Source organism: Mastacembelus armatus, chromosome 10, assembly GCF_900324485.2.
Source record: "Mastacembelus armatus chromosome 10, fMasArm1.2, whole genome shotgun sequence".
Taxonomy (NCBI): Eukaryota; Metazoa; Chordata; class Actinopteri; order Synbranchiformes; family Mastacembelidae; genus Mastacembelus; species Mastacembelus armatus.
The window spans coordinates 18,831,228-18,852,337 of record NC_046642.1 but is presented as its reverse complement, the minus strand read 5'-3'; the positions used below and the strand labels follow the sequence as shown (position 1 = coordinate 18,852,337).

The 21,110-nt window shown below is 39.8% G+C and overlaps 2 protein-coding genes across 3 annotated transcripts; one reads left to right on the top strand and one right to left on the bottom strand.

Annotated features, from left to right (window-relative positions):
• The first annotated feature begins 6 nt into the window (after positions 1 to 6).
• polr1d (RNA polymerase I and III subunit D) lies at positions 7 to 8,377 on the top strand. The gene is made up of 6 exons (XM_026331278.1): positions 7 to 98; positions 861 to 1,018; positions 3,832 to 3,929; positions 6,050 to 6,126; positions 7,145 to 7,227; positions 8,036 to 8,377. Exons 2-6 carry the CDS (start codon positions 980 to 982, stop codon positions 8,081 to 8,083), a joined length of 345 nt encoding a protein of 114 aa, XP_026187063.1. The 5' UTR covers positions 7 to 98; positions 861 to 979; the 3' UTR covers positions 8,084 to 8,377.
• Positions 8,378 to 10,675: 2,298 nt separating this feature from the next.
• LOC113144274 (endothelin receptor type B-like) lies at positions 10,676 to 20,875 on the bottom strand. 2 transcript variants are annotated; one of them, XM_026330181.1, is made up of 9 exons: positions 20,721 to 20,872; positions 18,306 to 18,387; positions 16,233 to 16,796; positions 15,525 to 15,637; positions 15,232 to 15,436; positions 14,591 to 14,740; positions 14,355 to 14,488; positions 14,142 to 14,250; positions 10,676 to 14,049 (listed from the first exon to the last, which is right to left on the bottom strand). In XM_026330181.1, exons 3-9 carry the CDS (start codon positions 16,620 to 16,622, stop codon positions 13,903 to 13,905), a joined length of 1,248 nt encoding a protein of 415 aa, XP_026185966.1. In that variant the 5' UTR covers positions 16,623 to 16,796; positions 18,306 to 18,387; positions 20,721 to 20,872; the 3' UTR covers positions 10,676 to 13,902. The 2 variants fall into 2 exon arrangements, with proteins under 2 accessions (XP_026185966.1, XP_026185965.1); XM_026330180.1 differs by lacking the exon at positions 18,306 to 18,387 and having other exon boundaries at positions 20,721 to 20,875.
• Positions 20,876 to 21,110: the final 235 nt, after the last annotated feature.

The following is a 21,110-nucleotide window of genomic DNA, read 5'->3' as shown; positions in this document are numbered from 1 at the left end:
TTGCGACATAACGCTAGCTACATGTATATTTTTGTTTACTGTGTCAAAGCAGTCGCCATGTTGGCACGGCGCATCACTGCGATTATGAAGACATGAGGGTGAGCCACAAATAATATAACTGAATTTAGAGCAACTCACAGGATGGACATGTCATGGAGTTGTATGTATAATTCAAAGATATATAACGTACTCCACATTGTATTACCAGTGACAAGAAAACACTTGTCTGGAAACTCTTCCTCTGCACGATATATTTATTTTTTATTTATATGTATATGCATATTATAGCTTATTTTCTCTCTTTTGTTTTCTCATTTCCATTCTGGGTGACTACAGAGCACATCGAAAGTCGCTGTATCGGGGGTCACATTCCTTGTGTGTTGAACATACTTGGCCAATAAAGCTGATTCTGACTTCTTTCATTACAACATCCAAAAGCAACACCAAAGTTTAACGAGCTAGACCCCCGCTGCAATATGGCGGTTAATAGATGCACGGATGAAGCATCCACAGTTTGGACTGTGGGCTATTTCAGCCCTACATCGTCATCATCATAATTTTAAAGAAAAACTGATGCAGCACTTGATATGTTAAAATACAATGGATTCTGTCAACATGCCATATATTCTACAAATTACTATTGTTTCCGTGTAGCTGCAGAGTTACAGAAATTTGTGTTTCTGGAAATTCGAATTTTAAGTTTATATTGACTGTATGTTATTTATACAATCCTTAAACTGCTGCCCCGCCTTATACCATATACATCCATTAATATCCAGGTCATTACCAGGCAAGCAATCGGGTTAGAAGATATACTGATAATTTCATTACACTTTTAAACATTTTATTTATGTTTTCAGCCACAATCACACCCCATGGCCCAAAGGAAAACCTCGATTGTACTTCCTTTTGCCTGTCAGACAGTGGGGAGGGCTTAGACCCCTGGAGTTTGTTGGAGGACATAGTCGTAATGTGAAGCATGGCTGGGGAAGCCGAAAAGAAAGCGGTCCTGGAGATGGTAAGACGCGGCAATGCTTTATATTTTGAACGTTATATACAGTCATGTGACATTACCTTTGTTAAACTGTTCAAATTAAGCAAAATGTTAGCGTTCAACACCATGTAAGCTCCACACGTGGCTAGTTACATACGCTAACAATGAAATATTTGTTATTGGACCTAAATATTCCAACGGAAGGTCAAACTACAGTAAACATATTATGTTTCTCATGCAGCCCTTCTTATAGACACATATACTGAGTGGCATTATGTAAATAACATCGCCTGTAACGTGGTGAACGACTATATTTACTGCTTCTTCTCAGTCTGTAGCTGATTCAGAGATTCTCCACTTGGGGGCAGTATTTACACAGACGAACGTGACCCTGCGGTTTCCCAGCAGGTTGTTCACTTCCTCTCCTTTGGGCTGCTCCCTTCAGGGGTCGCCACAGCAAATCATCCACCTCCATTTAACCCTATCCTCTGTATCCTCCTCACCCACACCAACTATCCTCATGTCCTCCTTCACTACATCCAAGAACCTCCTCTTTGGTCTTCCTCTAGGCCTCCTTCCTGGCAGCTCTAACCTCAGCATCCTTTTACCAATGTATTCACTGTCCCTCCTCTGAACATGTCTAAACCATCTCAATATGGCTTCCCTGGCTTTTTCTCCCAAACATCTAACATGAGCTGTCCCTCTGATGTCCTCATTCCTGATCCTATCCATCCTCGTCACTCCCAGAGAGAACCTCAACATCTTCAGCTCTGCTACCTCCAGCTCTGCCTCCTGTCTTTGTCTCAGTGCCACTGTCTCTAAACCAGACAACATTGCTGGTCTCACCACTGTCTTGTCCACCTTTCCTTTCATTCTTGCTGACAGTCTTTTGTCACACATCACACCTGACACTTTCCTCCACCCGTTCCAACCTGCTTGCACATCTCTTCACTTCTTTTCCACACTCTCCGTTGCTTTGGACTGTTGACCCTAGGTACTTAAAATCCTCCACCTTCTTCACCTCTACTTCCTGTAACCTCACCGTTCTACTTGAGTCCCTCTCATTTACACACATGTACTCTGTTTTACTGCAGCTGACCTTCATTCCTCTCCTTATCACAGCAAACCTCCACCTCTCTAGATTTTCCTCCACCTGCTCCCTGCTCTCACTACAGATGACAATGTCATCTGCAAACATCATGGTCCACGGAGATTCCTGTCTAACCTCATCTGTCAGCCTGTCCGTCACCACATCAAACAAGAAGGGGCTCAAAGCCGATCCTTGGTGCAGTCCCACCTCCACCTTGAATTCCTCTGTCACCCCTACAGCACACCTCACCACTGTCTTACAGCTCTCATACATGTCCTGCACCACTCGAACATACTTTCTCTGTCACTCCAGACTTCCTCATACAAAACCACAGCTCCTCTCTCGGCACCCTGTCATACGCTTTTTCCAAATCTACAAAGACACAATGCAGCTCCTTCTGGCCTTCTCTGTACTTCTCCATCAGCATTCTCAAAGCAAATATTGCATCAGTGGTTCTCTATCTTGGCATGAAACCATACTGCTGCTCACAAATGCTCACTTCTGACCTCAGCCTAGCCTCCACTACTCTTTCCCATAACTTCATTGTGTGACTCATCAGCTTTATTCCTCTGTAGTTTCCACAACTCTGCATGTCTCCCTTGTTCTTAAAGATGGGCACCAGTACACTTCTCCTCCATTCCTCAAGCATCCTCTCACTCTCCAAGATCTTGTTAAGTAGCTCAGTCAAAAACTCTACTGCCACCTCTCCTATACACTTCCATACCTCCACAGGTATGTCATCAGGACCAACTGCCTTTCCACTCTTCATCCTCTGTCTAATTATTCGTCGATACTTATAACTAGTGGTGTGCAATACTGCATATCGATCCGATTCCAAGAATATGCAAATTGTGGATGCAAATTATATTCAGTATGTTTCTTTCAATTCCAATAAATGTATTCATTTTAAACACGTTTCTATGGGATAAATGTATTATATCAAGGTCTTAGCATAATTTATATTTTTTAAGTTGGCTAAAGTAATAAATGACCAATTGCACTTTGAATATTAATATTAACTAATGCCAAAGATGACTAAAATATTACTTTAACCACTATTATCTACCTGGATCCTCTCTGCCAGACTGAAAGGCCTCTGCCAATGACCCCTGCCTCTTGATCGGGGTTCTGTGTCTTTTCGCTGTTTCTGTAACTTACTGTTTTCTTTGGCATGATATTTCATATGCTTGTATAATGTCGCATTGTCACTTTGTCTTACAGCCTTTCTACAAATTGTACAGCTTGCTGTTGTTTAATTATCTGCCATAAAATATAGCCACAAGGAGCTTGTCTTGCTCTTATCCATTTTTCTGTTGGCCGCCTGTTTGCTTGTTTGCCTGGCGCCGCAGAGTCACGTGATGGTACAACGTCAAACCACAAGAGGGGGAAGGAGGAGCAGAGTGCCTGCTCTGCGCTGTGACAGGAGCAGCACTTACACACCTGCACAGACATGTCTGTTCTTTTAATGAAACAGGAGCAACACACAGAATGTAAAACTTGGAAGTATCGATCCTATCACTCCAGTATCGATCAATACCGATACCAGTGTTAGTATCGATTAGTATTGATTTTTGGATCAATATGCCCACAACTACTTATAATTCTGCGTCTATGAGATAAAGAGGACTTAATGCATTCACAGTACATTATAGTTGTGTCATCGATTTCCACATGTACTAATCTCCAAAAAGTGGGATTTGAGAGCTGATGTGACATCTGTTAATAAGTATTTATTTTATGTTTTTAGGTGCAGGCTGATGGAGCTGATGAGGGCTGCGTGACATTTGTGATGCACGACGAAGACCATACACTGGGAAACTCCCTCAGATATATGATCATGAAAAAGTGAGTGTTTTTCTCACAGTTTTTTTTTTTTTTTTTTTAAACTTAGCATGTTGTGCCTACAGCTGTTCTCTTTTTTTGTTTAACATCATTTTGTGTCCTTTTGTCACACACTGCACGTTTGAATTCATTTCTGATTTTACCCCAGCTAGAGGAATCTTCTGGTCTTAAAACTCATATTCAGTGATCCTTCTGAAACTTTTTAATTATTATTCCAAAAAGGGCCTGTCTAAGCCTGTATGTGATTTCTCTTTATTTCAAGTATTTTTTCTCCTTTCCTATTTATCCAGTTATCCAGATTAGATTTTTGAAGATTTGACATGACTGTATTTTTTTATGTTACTGAAGCTGGTTCAAAATGTTTCAGGGGCTGCTATCAGAGCAACAAGCCCTTAAAACAGACATTTTAGGATGAACAACATGCTAAACTCATTTTCACTTTTTTTTTTTTTTTAGAAAAATAAAGACAATGTTCTTATAATTATGATTCCAAAATAAATGTTTGCATGCAAAAAGATAACCTAGATTTTAAGATAATATGAATGAAAAAGCATATACTCAACTTAAAGGATCTGACTGTTAAAACACCAACAGATCTAGAACATATGGAATTTAGTGTGATACTATAATACAGATTTGCAGAGGTGGGAAATAATGAAGTACATGTACTTCGTTACTGTACTTTAGATTTTTCTGACAGCTTTTTACCTTTACTCCCCACATTTAAACACAAATATCTGTACTTTCTACTTCTTACATTATCAAAACAGGCTTGTTACATTTTCAACCTTGCGGATGACGACACAACGTAAAGAATGAAATCGAGTGAGTACACAGGTTATGATGTCAAACTTTTTTAGTTTTGTGGATGTAGCCCTCCTGACTACCTGCAGGTTCCTGTTATGCAGCACCACTAAACCACACAGACACCTTTGGTGAAGATTTTAAGCTTTTTTTTTATTTCACCAATACTCAGGTGCTCCAGCTCTCCTTGTGGCTGGCTCTCGCTCTCTTCCCCTCTCTTTCTCCTCCTCCTTTAAACAAGAGAACCCAGGGATTATTCATCCCCTACACCTGCTCCTAATTCGGCCACTGATCCTCCGGCCGCTGCCCCACCACTCCCCCTGCAGCCTCGCCATAATCACGCCCCACCACCACAGTGGAGTTATCAAAAGATGTGTATCAAAAAACATTTCTACTATTTACTTTTTTACTTAAGTACATTTCAGACCCTCTACTTTCTTTCTTTTACTTGAGTAAAGGAGTTGAATAAGGACTTCTACTTTTACCATTCTTTTTTCACACAAGTATCTGTACTTCTACTGAAGCATAGAACGTGAGTACTTTTGCCACCTCTGGATTTGTGATTTAAGCACTAAAACTTATTAAATGATAAATGCAGAATTCAGATTGCTGGAAATTGTTTATACATTTAAAGTAACTATTCACGAGATTTTAGAAACATTTTGTTTCCATAGCAGGCTCAAGATCTGCACATAAAACATACTTTCATGCCTATGGCGAAGAAGCTCAACAGTAATCACCAGCATCACTCGTGGTTGAAACACTTTTAGTCGAGATATCTAATATAACACTGGTGAAAGTGTGGAGACATGTTGAAGTATAGTGTAAAACGAAACAGCAATAAAATACAGACAAGGAGAATTATACACATAACAATATTACCCCAGTGCACACTGGGAGGGTTCTTTAACACACCGATCTCATGATCAAAGTTCAGACAAACAAATAGCAAGGTAAGTTTATTTATATAGCACAATTCATACACAGAGTAATTCAAAGTGCTTTACAGAAATAAAAGACAAGTTCATTCATTACATCAGAGATGTAAAAGCACAAATGCTTTGATTTTATTTTAAGATAACTTTATCCAGGATCAATACAACAGTCCTCAAACTGCTTTCTAAGAACCAAATTAACTTGATGAGAACTACCAGAAATATTTTAGTCTGGTATCAGCATGTTAGCCTGAATTACTAAACCCTCTGTGAAGAACCAGGGTCTGCTCTGGTAAGGTGACACACTGACACTCCACCACCCACAGGAAGCAAATCATTGATAAGAATAACGAATATCACTTTCCCTTTCCTGTTTTTCATCAGTGTGGACGTGGATTTTTGTGGCTACACCATTACCCATCCGTCTGAGAGCAAGATAAATTTTCGCATTCAGACACGAGGTGAGAAATTCTACTTCATAAGATAAAATCAACTGTTAAATTGCTGCAAGGATATTCAGAACATTCATTTTATTTTTCTTCTTTTTAGATTTATTTGTGTGTGCCCACATGAATAGGACAGCTAGAATAGTAAACATATTGATTAGAGTTTGGCTGACATACTTTCAGTAACACACTTGCACTTACAGCCACTCTTATTCTTGCACACAGAGAATTATAACCACTTCTCGCCCGTCAGCCAATTAACGCAAAGTGCCAACACTAAACAGCAACCCCGTCACATGAAAAGACTGCAACGCTGAGAAAACAACTTGGTTTTTGATGTTGAATTAATTTTAAGTATGCCTGGAGGATCTTTCCCCATGGCTTCATCACAGCAAGCCACAGTTTCCTTTCTGGCACAAGGAAAACTTTAGTTTCCACTGTGTTCCCCTCCTATTTCCAATATTTCTATCTTTATTTCTGTGTTTATTGTTCCTAACTATGACCACAGTGAACACTGGTGAGTTAAAGTCCTCCATGTCAACCTCTATTTTTATTTTCACTGTCACATTTTTCAGCCAATCAATTAGATACTAATAACAAGATACTCATGCATACCCTGGTGTTTACTGGCTTGATCCACTAAAGCAAAAGTCTTGAGCTGATACAGACAAGAATCTAAAAGACAAAGCATAACAAGTGGGACAATTAAAGCATTGTTTCATTGCTTCAAAAAATTAAATTGGCTCTTCATGACAGTTACATGAAATAAGTTTGGAAACCTTCACTGTTCGTTTTATTCTTTTTTTTGAAGGAAAAATCTAAGTAATTGCACTTAAAGCATTTGTCCTTACATGCTTATGCAGCAGTTGCAAGTATACTCAGCTGTTTACTTGCAAATGGTGACACATGTAAACAGCATCCCTGTCTTGCTTGGTTTTGGCTATCCAATGTGAAATGACTTGTGGCTGTTTTTGTTACTGTAACTGGATGGTGGTGCCTTTCAGAAGTCTCTAATGGTTGTTTTTTTTTTTAGGGGGGGTTCCAGCCACAGAGCCGCTGAGGAGAGGGCTGAATGAGCTCAGTGATGTTTGTCAGCATGTTCTCAACACCTTTCAAGTAAGCATGCAGTGCCTCATTTGGTAAACTACTTTTTATTGAGAGAAACAAGTTACTGTACATACATGTACTGTACATAGCTTCAGGTGGAACATAGTCCAACCTAAATTTGAACAGTTTACAGATTCAAATTCAAAGGTCAGATTTTCTGTTGTTTGACAACAAAACAGCGAAGCAGCAGATGGTTAGTGGTATGGCAGCTTTGTGCGCTGTCATGAAAACTCAGCTACTCAGTAATGCTTAAATCCCCATTTCACTCTTATTTTCTTACTGTCATATCAAGAGCAACAACCTCTGTAAACAGGGAGTTAGTGTAGCATTTACAAGGTAGCAGAACTTTTAGACACTGAGCATATTTGTCTTTGCACTAATTACTTTGTTTTATTTATGTCTGCATACATGGAAAAATCTGTGTTTTAGAATTAGCAGTGGTCATACACTTTATAATAATGATTATGCTAACCTAACCCTTATTGTAAGTATTCTATTTTATAAATTATAAAAGTATTTATTTAAAATCTTAATCTTTGAGATCAATGTTAAATAATGTGCTAAGTAAAAAAAAAACTGTAAAACATCTGCTGCACCAAGGCTTGTGTTAAAAAGACTGACCTTTGCAGAGAAACACAAGCAAGAAGCTAACCTTCATTTCTGCACATGGAATAATTATTTTGAAGGATATAGCCCTGTGTTGTCTGGCTGTCTCCATATATTAGTCCTCTTGTGAAAAGGAAGTCAGTTGGCATTGATTAAATGTAACACTTTCCACACTCCAACTCAGATCTCATGTTCTTTTACCTTGTTCCAGGCCAGAGTGAATGAATTCAAAGTAAGGCAGGAGCAACCCATGGAATGAAGAGCATCACATACATGGGACTGTTGAGCCGTCAGACTCAACTGTATCTTCTGCAAACAAACTGTAAAAATGAGTCCGGGTATTTCTGTTTTCATATACTAGTTAGAGACTTCTCCTTTTCCTCAGACTAGTTTTATCCTGTCACATTTGTGTAGTTTTTTTTTTTTTTGTACTATGTTCAGATGGATTGATTTATGTTGCGTGTTAAATGTGTGTTCTTGTGTGCTTCTTGGAATGTAACTTTTATTGAAACAAATTTAAAACATTGAGCCAAGAAATCACTCTGCAATTTGACTTGTGGTGTAATATTTATTTTTATAACTACCCGTGTAACGCAGTTTGAAGGATAGCCAAACCTAAAGCAATGTTTCTCAAATATGAAATTATTCACATCTGTCCTTTGAAGTCATATTTGATGAATAAAGGAAGAAGTGGAAGTTAGAATATCCTTATTAGCAAAGGAATGTGTTGCAAGGAACCTCATACGGTGCCGAGAGGACAGAGGGAAAATGAGGGCAGAGAAGTGTAAATAATAAGACCCCACGCCTCCTCTGCTCGACCCTCAAGGATAAGAGGGTACAGTGGGTACGGAAAGTATTCAGACCCCTTTACATTTTTCACTCTTTGTGTCATTGCAGCCATTTGCCAAAATCAAAAAAGTTCATGTTATTTCTCATTAATGTACACTCAGCACCCCATCTTGACAGAAAAAAACAGAAATGTAGAAATTTTTGCAAATTTATTAAAAAAGAAAAACTGAAATATCACATGGTCATAAGTATTCAGACCCTTTGCAGTGACACTCATATTTAACTCACATGCTGTCCATTTCTTCTGATCCTCCTTGAGATGGTTCTGCTCCTTCATTGGAGTCCAGCTGTGTTTAATTAAACTGATTGGACTTGATTAGGAAAGGCACACACCTGTCTATATAAGACCTTACAGCTCACAGTGCATGTCAGAGTAAATGAGAATCATGAGGTCGAAGGAACTGCCCAAGGAGCTCAGAGACAGAATTGGGGCAAGGCACAGATCTGGCCAAGGTTACAAAAGAATTTCTGCAGCACTCAAGGTTCCTAAGAGCACAGTGGCCTCCATAATCCTCAAGTGGAAAAAGTTTGGGACGACCAGAACTCTTCCGAGACCTGGCCGTCCAGCCAAACTGAGCAATCGTGGGAGAAGAGCCTTGGTGAGAGAGGTAAAGAAGAACCCAAAGATCACTGTGGCTGAGCTCCAGAGATGCAGTAGGGAGATGGGAGAAAGTTCCACAAAGTCAACTATCACTGCAGCCCTCCACCAGTCGGGGATTTATGGCAGAGTGGCCCGACGGAAGCCTCTCCTCAGTGCAAGACACATGAAAACCCTCATAGAGTTTGCCAAAAAACACATGAAGGGCTCCCAGACTATGAGAAATAAGATTCTCTAGTCTGATGAGACCAAGATTGAACTTTTTGGTGTTAATTCTAAGCGGTATGTGTGGAGAAAACCAGGCACTGCTCATCCCCTGCCCAATACAATCCCTACAGTGAAACATGGTGGTGGGAGCATCATGTTGTGGGGGTGTTTTTCAGCTGCAGGGACAGGACGACTGGTTGTAATTGAAGGAAAGATGAATGCGGCCAAGTACAGAGATATCCTGGAAGAAAACCTCTTCTAGAGTGCTCAGGACCTCAGACTGGGCCGAAGGTTCACCTTTCAACAGGACAATGACCCTAAGCTCACAGCTAAAATAACAAAGGAGTGGCTTCAGAACAACTCTGTGACCGTTCTTGACTGGCCCAGCCAGAGCCCTGACCTAAACCCAATTGAGCATCTCTGGAGAGACCTGAAAATGGCTGTCCACCAACGTTCACCATCCAACCTGACAGAACTGGAGAGGATCCCCAAATCCAGGTGTGAAAAACTTGTTGCATCATTCCCAAGAAGACTCATGGCTGTACTAGCTCAAAAGGGTGCTTCTACTCAATACTGAGCACAGGGTCTGAATACTTATGACCATGTGATATTTCAGTTTTTCTTTTTTAATAAATTTGCAAAAATTTCTACATTTCTGTTTTTTTCTGTCAAGATGGGGTGCTGAGTGTACATTAATGAGAAATAAAATGAACTTTTTGGATTTTGGCAAATGGCTTCAATGACACAAAGAGTGAAAAATTTAAAGGGGTCTGAATACTTTCCGTACCCACTGTATATCTGATGGATGGATCTGTACATTAAAGCAGATAAGATCTATTCAAGAATACACAATTGGACTAATAATGTTTTGCAGTCATGACAGAAGCAGCCATTTGAAAATATGCTTAAACTCTTTCTTGCTTAGAAATTGACATCACTTCTGTCTGTCAGTTAAATATAAAGCTATAGCCAGCAGTTGGTTAACTTTGCTAAGGATGGGTAATAGTGAAACCAGCTAGCGTGGCTTTATCTAAACAAAGAAAATCTGCCTACTAGAACCTCTTAAGCTAATGAATAAACACATTTATATTTTTTTTAATGTAAAGGTATGAAAACACATTGTGGTAGTAGAGAGATTTATGAGCTGCACTTTTTTTTTTGGCTATCCCCAAACAAGATATTTGTTAGCTGTGAGGCTCTTTTCTTTGAAAGAGAACCAGCTATCTGTTAACCTTTTCTTCCTGTTATTGTGCTTTATCCTGGCTTTTTCTTGTTTCATATTTGGTGTCAATGGATAGATGAGTAATACTAGTATTCGCAAACATTAGCCAAGTTACTGGTTGTATCAACTGAGGCCTAATCTGGAGAAAGCATAAGTGTAGTGATCTGAATGAAGAGACAATTTATTGTGAAGTAATTCAATTTACAATTGTGAGTGAAATAACGTGTTATAATCTCTCTTTAAAATTTACTTTAACTTTACAGGAACCCTGAGATCCGTAATGAAGGGTATTGTTGATGACAGGACTTAAATTGTCGGTGTAAATGTTCAAATGACTTGGTCTTTGTGCGATGGCACTACAGTTTAAGTGTGAATATACAAAACTGAAATCAAGATTGAGCACAAGACCTTGTATTTCTTCAGAAAATCATTTATTTATAGCGGCAGTGGGTGACTGGTATACTGCTGTGAATAAATGATGCCCTTGGAAAAAATGCTATTTTAAGTTTTGTGCTGTTTATATGGTTTTATTTAAAATGTCACTGTCATGAAGCTCAGAATTTATTATGAGGGAAATCCCAACTCAAAACAAATTTTATTTCAAACATTAGGATGATATTACAGGGTATGTTTGGTTAACTAGTTGGAAGGAAAATTTCATATCAATAATCTAGTTTTATTAATTTAATATCAGTTGTCTTGTTTTCATTCATATCTACATTACAGTATTTGAAAAATTGTCACACATAGATTTGTTGCTTTCTTCAGCTACAGAGGGTATTGACTACAGCCAGTTCTTTGTGGTTTGTCAGATGTCAAACAAATTTCTCTTCTAAATAGTTGTGTCTGTAAAATGGACAATGAACCCCACAAGCAAACCTTGATGAATTACTCTATGTAATAGATAAGGTTCTCTGCCTTGAGGAACTTGCGGCCATTTCCAGGAAATAGCTTTACTCAGTGAAAAAATAAAACTTCAGAGCTGAACATGAAATGTTGTAAAAGATCTTTTCAGACATTTAATCAGCAGGCTGAGGCCTTTTGTTTAGTTGTCTGAAGCAATAATTTCAAACCAGGAAGAGCCTTGAAGAAGGCCATTTGTGACACATGTTCTCCTTTGATGATCTTTCTGTAAAGTCTGATATAAAACAAATGCAACCCCAAATATTTTTTGGCTGGCAGTTATAAAGAGATGACTGTTTATGTTCTCTCCTGTCCAGAGTGCACCGGCCACATACCACAGCTGCGCTCTGATTTTAAAAGTGCAAGTGTAGGAATTTTTAAAAAAATTGTAAAAGTCTTGGTAAAGCCAGCCTACTAAAAACCGATTTAAAAGCACGATACATTTACAGGACTAAAGAGTCCTAAAACACAGTAATTTATATAGAGTATATAATATTACTAGGAGTGATCCTAGAAATCCATACATTATGATTTACTTGGTCAGTAAATAAGTCAAACAAATGTTATAAAATATTTATTGCTGTATACCCTCAACAACTAAGTACAGTGTAAATGTAATCACAACACTTAGGGGCAATATTCACATCTTCAACCTCAAATGACTTCTAAACCTCTCGGCTGGGTGATCTTTTTATAAAGACACTTAGAAAGCTGCTCAGACCTTCCAGTACACAGTTGCTTTTAGATGCATCAGGAAAAAAATGCATAGATTCAATCAGCTCAATCCTGCACAATCAGCAGATTTGAACACTAATACCGTGGCAAATATTTTTTTTTTCTGTCTGAATATTAATATATTAGCTCAGTTTGTGACCAAAATGAATCCAGTATATCTAAAATGTTTCAGTGTCAAAATACACATTTGACTGTTGTTTGGTTCTAATAAAATAGCTCTGTACAGAAAACAGGAATATATCTCCAACATCATATCTTAGTCACAATCTACTGGTGGTACCAGATAAACGTATGTTGTACTGTTGCCATCAGTATATATTTACTATTTATTCATTTAGTTTTAAAAATTTGCTTACAGTGACCTATAACATGGGGGTTAACCCAAACAGCAATCTAACACACACAATCGACATATTTAACAAACTGAAGCTACCTCTAACAACAGATCCTGCATCTGTCTTCTACAAAAGATGCTGTCCAGCTAAGGATGCAAAATTTTACCTGTATTTATCTGACCCTGAATTAAATGGAAATAACTGTTATTTTTAAATAATTTCTCTAGTGTGTACAGATGCTTTGGCTCTTAGAAATTATTGGATTCCATACGTAACTCTCAGAAGTCATTTTCAGAGTGATTTCTCCAGCCACATGATTGTGACCACTCACTCTGATGGGTGTCAAATATTTGTAATTAAGTGAACACCATGTGTTAGGAGGTTAACTAATCTCTTCATGTGTTACAGAGGTTCTATTGTAAGACACAAGCTCAGTGGAGACCACTAACAGCATGAGTACTGCACTAATAATACAACTAATAGTGACGTCTTCTGTGCAGCCTGATGGGAATCACCTGGTATTTGCCTGCGTTCTCAGACAACAGCTGCCGTCCACATGACTTAAAGCAGCGATGATTTCCAGATAAAAGATTTCCAATGTTCAACTTTCCACATGACTATAAGCCACAGGGGCCCATTTTACTCCAGTGCAGTGTCGAACAGGCCACATGGATGTCAAGCAGCAACAACATGACCTACTTGTGCATCTTTTATAAGAAGACTCCTCACCTTTGAGGCTTTTTTGGACACTGACTCAGCATCACAGCATCCCTGTCTCTTTCCCCACGAGGTATTAAAGCTAGTAAAGGTAGTGCTTATAAGTGCTGTTCTTCATACATGAAGCACTAGGGCTTAGATATAAGTCTGCAATTTGCTTGTAAATAATGCAGTACATAAATTTACACATGGCTTGAATAAACATTCCCTGTGAACGTATTTACCATAATGGTCACACGGAGACTTTTACTTGGCTAATCAAGCCTCAGTGGAGCATGAACAGATTTATGGAGCCTTGGTTCTGTTATTTCATTCTGTTTTATCAGTCTTTCACTCTGCTGTGAGTCCTGTAGAAGTTTCCTTCTACCCCGTTCCAATCTTTCCTCCTTACTTAGATCTGATTGCTGATCTGCTGGCAGTTACAATACTGTTTCTCCATAGCTGGAGCTGAGAAAAGATATGCATGGACTGTGTGTGTGTGTGTGTGTGTGTGTGGGTGTGGGTGAGTGTTTTTATGAAGAGATTGTGTATTTCTGACTGGAGCTGGAACGGGAGCTGGAGCGGTGTAGACCATTCCCGTGGCAAGAGCCTTTCCAGCGTCCTCCGGACCCTCGTTCGTCAAGGGGAGATGCTCTGTAGCACCAGCAGCACAGGCAAGACTGTAAGTCAAGAGCAGACACACGTTTCTTTGTTTCTTTCTTTTTGTTCATGTCACTTTGTAATATTTTTAGCACCAGTGTACCCTTCTTACCTGGAAGCAGTTTTTAAACTTCTGGCTGACAAAGTAGAGGGCTATGGGGTTTATGCAGGAGTTGAGGGAGGCCATGTTGATGCCAATGTAATCCATCACTAACAGGAAACTGAGGCAGAGAAATGCACAAATTTTTACAGTAAAGGCTACAGGAAGTCACAGAACAGAGAACAATGGGTTCTCATGAGGTCACTTACTTCACCTGTCACCTACCTGAGCAGTTCACAGCGGTTGGGGTCGTTTTGGTCATAGATAGTTTTCTTCAGAATACGGCTAAGATGGAGTGGCAACCAGCATAGAGCAAAAATCAACACCAGGCAGAACACTGTCTTCGCTACTTCCCTCCGCTACAGCAAACCATCACAAAGATAAATATTAACACTACTGAATGCCATTGAGTCTTACACATCATGGTTGCAGGATTCCCAGTGCCCCCCAGACTTTTGCACCTGTTTCATGTGGTCATTGAGTGCGATCCGCATGCCTTTTTTACGACTGAGCATCTCACAGGTCATGAGTGTGTAGAAGATTCCTGTGCAGGCCAGTGGAAAGCAGAAGTAGAAGCCAAACAGCCACCAGTCTTTTACGTCCTGGTATAACTGGAAAAATAAAGTGCAACAACAATTAGATAAGATAAACTTTATTCAGCACACTTAGCTTAAGTTCCACCTGATTGCAGAGTCCTCACTATAGAAAACACATTTTTTTATTACAAACAGTGTTACTGAATTTATTCTGACAAATCAAACACTGCACATATGCACAAAACAATCACATCTCATCTATTTTAGCAACATAAATATTTTACTTGAGTACCTCCATTTTATGACTTCTACTACAGCTCAGAGGCCAATATTACTGTTTTTATTTCACTTCAATAGTCCAAGCAATACAGTTGCATATTATTTTGCGACTTACAGTATGTGCACATCTATAACTACTACCCAATAGTAAATAATGAAGCTACAACTTTCACCTCCACCAGCTGTTACAGACCATACTTTGCATAATTTATAGATTTTACTTAATATTTTGATTCTGCCACATTTACTGTAGGACCTCAATACTGCTACCCCTCTCATGTCCACACCTTCAAAAAGCTAGTGGTCTGTTTTGGATGCAGCAAGCAGACACGCAGCTTATTGCCTCTGTATGGCAACTCCAACATGTCGAATGCCAGCGCCTCTGGGACCGCCAGCACCACAGCAACCAGCCAGATCAGAGTCACCTCCACTGCTTTCCACAGAGGGATCCCCATCCCCTTCACTCTGCTCCATGACGTCACCGCATGGTAGCTAAAAACACAACATACAAACATATGCAGTAGCTACTTTCAGTGCTAATGTTTGCCAATGTGTGTGTGTAGAGTACAGGTGTACTCACCGGTCAATACTGAGGGCACACAGGCTGAGGACTGTGATTCCCACTGAAGCTTTCTGGATGAACGGCATCAGCTTACAGATGTACACCCCGAATGGCCAGTCCTCAGCTATTAGCTGCAGAAAAAGGGATTTGGAGTCAAAGAAAGTGAAGAAGTTTCACCTGAGTAAACACACAGACAGACCTCTTTGAGGTTCATTTAGGGGTGTTTTTCTTCTTTGAATCATTTAGTACTACCTCAGTCACTAAAGCCAAAATCAACAAAGATATGTTCTTGGCCTTGGGGGGGGGGGCAGAACTTCTCCTAAAATCCCAACACTTCAACTCCCTGTAAGATCATTTTTTTGTTTGATTTATCCCCTTGTAGTTTGTAACGTAGGTGGAAAAGTCTGCACATTAAAGGAAATAAGCAAAACCTCATGAAACACACTGAATATGAAGACAAACCACAGCTAACACAGGTTGTGCTTAGCCAGAACTATGAAAGTGAAGTGCAGGGAAATGAATTTAAACTAGAGCACCGTTAAATCAAGACATAGGGCCTATAATAAATTGAATTTATGTAATGATTTTGTGTTCTGTGTAAATTGCCTGACTTGTTGAATTGTGATTTTATGTCATGTGCAGAAAGAGATCATCAGTCACATTCATCAAACACACACTCTGGAAAACAGATACAAGCAGGGAGCCATAAAGGATTAATGTTGTTACCTTAAACACATTGATGGGGATGGCAATGATGATATACAACAGGTCCCCCAGTGCCAGGCTGCCAATCAGGACGTTTGGCCCATTCCTCATACACTTGTTCTTATATATGATCCTGAGCAGTGTTGAGTTGCCGATGATCCCCACCACGAATATCAGGCAGGACACAATGGTGTTCACATACTTGAAAGCATGTTTGATCTCTGTGGGCTTTATACACATGGGGGGGATGGAGCCCCGCGGTCGGCTTGGCTGTGGGGGCAGAAATGGCATGGAGGCATTGTTCTTGGGGGATTCTGAAGTTTCAAGCTCACCCTCTGAACTGCGGACGACCCTGGAAGCTCCAACCACCACAACCATCAGGAGACACAGCAGAGCAACTAGGGCCCTCATCCTCACACGAGCCTCAGAGTCACACAGCAAGATGTTTGCTCACTTAAAGGTACGCAGCAGTCTAAAAACACACACTTACAAGGCACTCACACACACATATTCACACAAACACACACACGCACTGGGCCTTGATCCAGGCCTGGCAGCGCTAGTCTCAGTCCAGGCGTCTTTGTCCTGCAGAGAAAGTAGATGAACCATCATGTTACACACAAACAAAAAAATAGTTGCAGGTGTTTGGCAAAATGAAGATGTGGGCTTTCCAAGATGCATGCTGTGATTAAAAGAGCAAAACAACAAATAAACTAAGTATTTAATACATTGGCATGAAATTTTGTACAGACATTCATGGTTTACAGATTATCCATCTTCTGCCTTCTGCCTTTTCTTTTAGGATATTTTTTCTTTTTCTTGCCTATAATAATGATGGTCATACAAATTTTGTACACATATCCAAGGTGCCCAAAGGTCGAACCCTAACACACAAAAGAGAGTCAACATTCATTTAAGGTTGCAGATAGATATTTATTTCTAACAATCATTTTTCATTGTATTTGCTTAAAATAGCTATATGTACAAGGGAAAGAGGTCTCACATCAAATAAACAGGGATGTCAAACCCCAGTCTTTAAGGGCCACTGTTCTGCTTGTTTTCCAACTATCCCTGCCCCTGCAGCTTCTGATTGGCTGAACAAACCTGAACTGCCATAAACATTTGTGCAAATATTCATCTCACCACTGCAATGAATTGTAAGGAACTTTGGTTATCCTCTAACTTTTCCTGTAGCACCATCATCAGGCACACACTAACCTACAATGTGTAAGTACTTTAACTCACACAGAGCTGTTAGCATGGCTTATTTAATGAACTTGTCTTATTAGAATCTATAATAAACCACAGACATTTATGAGAATATTTGCAGACAACAGAAAAATAAGTTTAACTATCTCAAGCAGATTTGTCCTGTGACGAACTAAGCACCAAAGCATCTGTAGAGACTAGAGAGCTGGGCTTGTATAACACTTGAATCTGAGCCCATTATTTGTCAGGCAACGTATGTGTTCTGTAAATATTCAAAGGGGGTACACAGTATGGCAGTGCAGTAAATATTGTTTGAAAAACAAAAAAATGTATTTAAACAGCTCAAGCTCTACCCTTCAAGGGAGCAAATTGATCCAGGTGTTAGAATAATTTTAATTCAGATATTTTCTACACAATGTGTGTTGTTACAAATAGTGACAAGATCTTTGTATAATGTAAAAGTACTAAAATAAAGGAGGGCGATATGGTGAGAGATCAAACAGGCTAAAGGAATTGTGACAACTGAGTTTACAGCTTAGCTAAGGAACTGTTCGTCCGTATGCTTGTGTGTGTCCTTGTATGTGTGTGTGTGTGTGTGTGTGTGTGTGTGTGTGTGTGTGTAGCTGAGTTGCTTTCTTTGTCTCACAGAGGACCCTTGCTTGGCTCTCTGTCTCTCAAGAATCATGTATACCCCCAGAATGCCTTGGGGCATCTCTTGGGATAAATGGGTTGACTGACAAAGGCAGCAATATCTATAGAGATATGCTACAATCTCACAGACACACACAAACACAAAATCCCTCCATTTCTGAGCAGAGGCACAAACCACTTGACCACATGGTATGTGCAAATGTGGACAAATACTTAGTTTAAGATTGTGCTTACATAGACATGTGCACACCCACATGTTCATGAAAATAAACTGACATTCATGGTTGCATTTGGGTCAGGAACACAGCGGCCTATTCTGTACACACAAAGACAAAAAAAAAAAAAAAAAATCACATGGATGAACTCACACACATATCACAAGAAATCAGTTTTGAAAAATTTGGCCATCGTCCATACATATCCCCTCGACCGTGTGAATAATGGCTCTGTGTTGTACAAGATGGCAGCTCATTAGGACATGTTAGAGCAGCCTTCTCTGATCTAACTGGAAAGCTGATTTTTAATTGTACTGATCCTCTTAATCTAATATTTTTTTTTACTTTAGAGACCATTGCTGACCTTTAGCTTTGCTGGCTCCACATCTTAGACAGGAAGAAGTGGAAAGTTGGCAAGCAGCACAGTGATACAAAAAGAGATAGTGGCGATGAGAGAATGTGCATTTGTGTGTGGAAAGAGAGGGCAGGAAGAGGAGCGTGACAAAAAGTACAAGAAATACAGAAATGCAGGAACAAGAGACAATAAAAGAGACATGAATGACAGTTTGATCTACTGTAACATTTAGATGAACAATAGGAGGAAAAAGCAAAGCACAGGAAAAAGACAGAAAAGGGCTAAGAGTGAAAGGTGAAGTAGCTACAGTGCCTGTGAGGACAGGACTGAACTAGAAGACAGCAGAGAAGCAATGTAATGCTCCACAGTTACAGGTTTGAATTTACAGCAAATGTAAAAAAAAAACATGCCCATTGATTCCAAAACATGAAACTGTGAAACTGAACTTTTGCAATGGAAATGTGGTGGACTGGATCATGTGATCTCACACTAAGTTTAGTAAGGAGGTAAAAAAATTTAAAAACCTCTCATTTCTTATTACCATTGCCATATTTTAGTAAATTTCAATATGGGTCAAATGTATAAAAACCTAGGAAAGAATTCTACTCATATGAAACTTACTATGTTTTTGGTAAAACTGTGTCACTGAGGTGATGATTCAGTTTAATGGTTATTTTTGAGCTTGTTGTTTTTTGGTGTTGTGTTGACATTGGAAGGTGTTCCTGTTATTTTGTCCAGTTTTGAATAGCAGGAACACCTTATACCAGAAGTCACAACGTGGCCCAGGGAATGTGACAATGAGAGAGAGTTCACACAAAGGTTAGAATAAAACAAGTACATTAATAACTAAAATGTAACAAAGCTGATGACCATCCCAGTTTAGCCAAACTAAGTTTATACACCGACTAGTCAAAGACAAAACATGAAAATGCCTCTTATTCCTTCAAATTTAATAAGTTTTTCCTGAAGACCCCCAATAGGTGGGTCAGTGTTTGGCACTGTGTTATCATAGCAAGAAGGCTCTGGGTTTGAACCCCCGGTCTGTGTTGAGTTTGCATGTTCTCCCCATGTCTGTGTGGGTTTTCTCTGGGTAAGGGCTTCCAACCAAAATCCAAAAACATGCAGGCTGGGGTTAGGTTAACTGGTGACTATACCTAAATGGTATAAATAATGAGCCCAAAAACACCAGAATGACTATCACTTCTACCTATTAACAGTAATTTATTCTCCAACCACAACCACTCATCTATTTACAGTCCCTCACCTGACACCGTTGGATCCAAAGGGGCAATTTAAGGATGAGAAACTAGCAAAGAAGCCCTGGTTTCTTCCAAGGACAAAGATTGCAAGACAAACCAAATGCATGAAGCACAGTTAGATCAATACAAGCATCCACTGCCACATGCCGTGCAGCTATGCTGCCCAGCCCTATCTTTTTAACTAATCCTAACTAATACTAGTGGTGAATAGGACTAGTGGCCCAAGAAAAATGCTCCCAGGACATGATCTTCACCCTCATATCCACCACTCAGTGATTCCTGTTGAGATCAACCAACTTTAAAGAGGAACAGGCTTCTGTGGCCGTACTCCACTAAAACATGAGGGATGTTTTTGCAAACTGCGGACATATTGTGCTCCCTAAACCAACACCACAATAGTTACCAAAATAACCAGCAAAAACAAGCATACCAAAACAAGGGTCTTCATTATTCAGGAGTAAATGGGTTGTTGTGGAGTGACGCAGAGAGCGCTGCGTGACACCAACACATGAGCGACATAAAGCCGCAGGTGGTGGCATCTTCGACGGTGTAAACATTAGCAGCATTATCGGACCCTGCAGCCTGCAAACCACACAGTCACGGTGAGAGAGCACATCGAGGCCACCACCATGGGAGACACGCAAAGTTCAGTCCGTGATTACTGAAACGACCCATCTAATGATAAAACCCTTCATGTTTTAAATTTAGCAGCTGGTCAAATCACCTGTCGATGTAAAAACATGACAGGTAAAAAGCAATTCGTCAAAGGTCTTTAAACTGTAAAAGTCGACGACGTTTATCAGCGTAAAGTGAGACTTACAGCGGTGCAGTCACGGTCACGGTTTCCCAGCAGAGTTTCCACTGATTGTTTCGATGCTTTGTGGTTTTGCTGCTGATCTCCAGCTGTGAGTGTTTACAGAGCGGCAGGACTCTCCGCTGCCTGCTCCGGCTGAGCTCTGACCCTCCGAGCAACAACGTGGGCGCTTATAGCCCCAATCCGGGAGGCTGCAGAAACGACCAATCACATCCCAGACACGAGCATCCTTCCCCCTGCCCTGCACGGACACAACTCAAACGCACTATTTTATATACCTTACATACCTTTCCTCCCCGGAAACGTAGCCCACAGCGCTTCTCCGACATGTTATATATGTGGTTACTCTGCTGAAAGACTTTACTTGTAAATTATGGCTGACAGACCCTGCGACAC

Coding starts and splice junctions, on each gene's coding strand:
- polr1d (XM_026331278.1), top strand. CDS start 980: ATGGCTGGGGAAGCCGAAAAGAAAGCGGTCCTGGAGATG. Junction 1,019..3,831: donor AGAAAGCGGTCCTGGAGATG/GTAAGACGCGGC, acceptor TTATGTTTTTAG/GTGCAGGCTGATGGAGCTGA. Junction 7,228..8,035: donor ATGTTCTCAACACCTTTCAA/GTAAGCATGCAG, acceptor ACCTTGTTCCAG/GCCAGAGTGAATGAATTCAA.
- LOC113144274 (XM_026330180.1), bottom strand. CDS start 16,622: ATGAGGGCCCTAGTTGCTCTGCTGTGTCTCCTGATGGTTGTGGTGGTT. Junction 14,741..15,231: donor AGACCACTAGCTTTTTGAAG/GTGTGGACATGA, acceptor TTATTTTTCCAG/TTATACCAGGACGTAAAAGA. Junction 14,251..14,354: donor AACCGCTGTGAACTGCTCAG/GTAGGTGACAGG, acceptor TCTCTGCCTCAG/TTTCCTGTTAGTGATGGATT.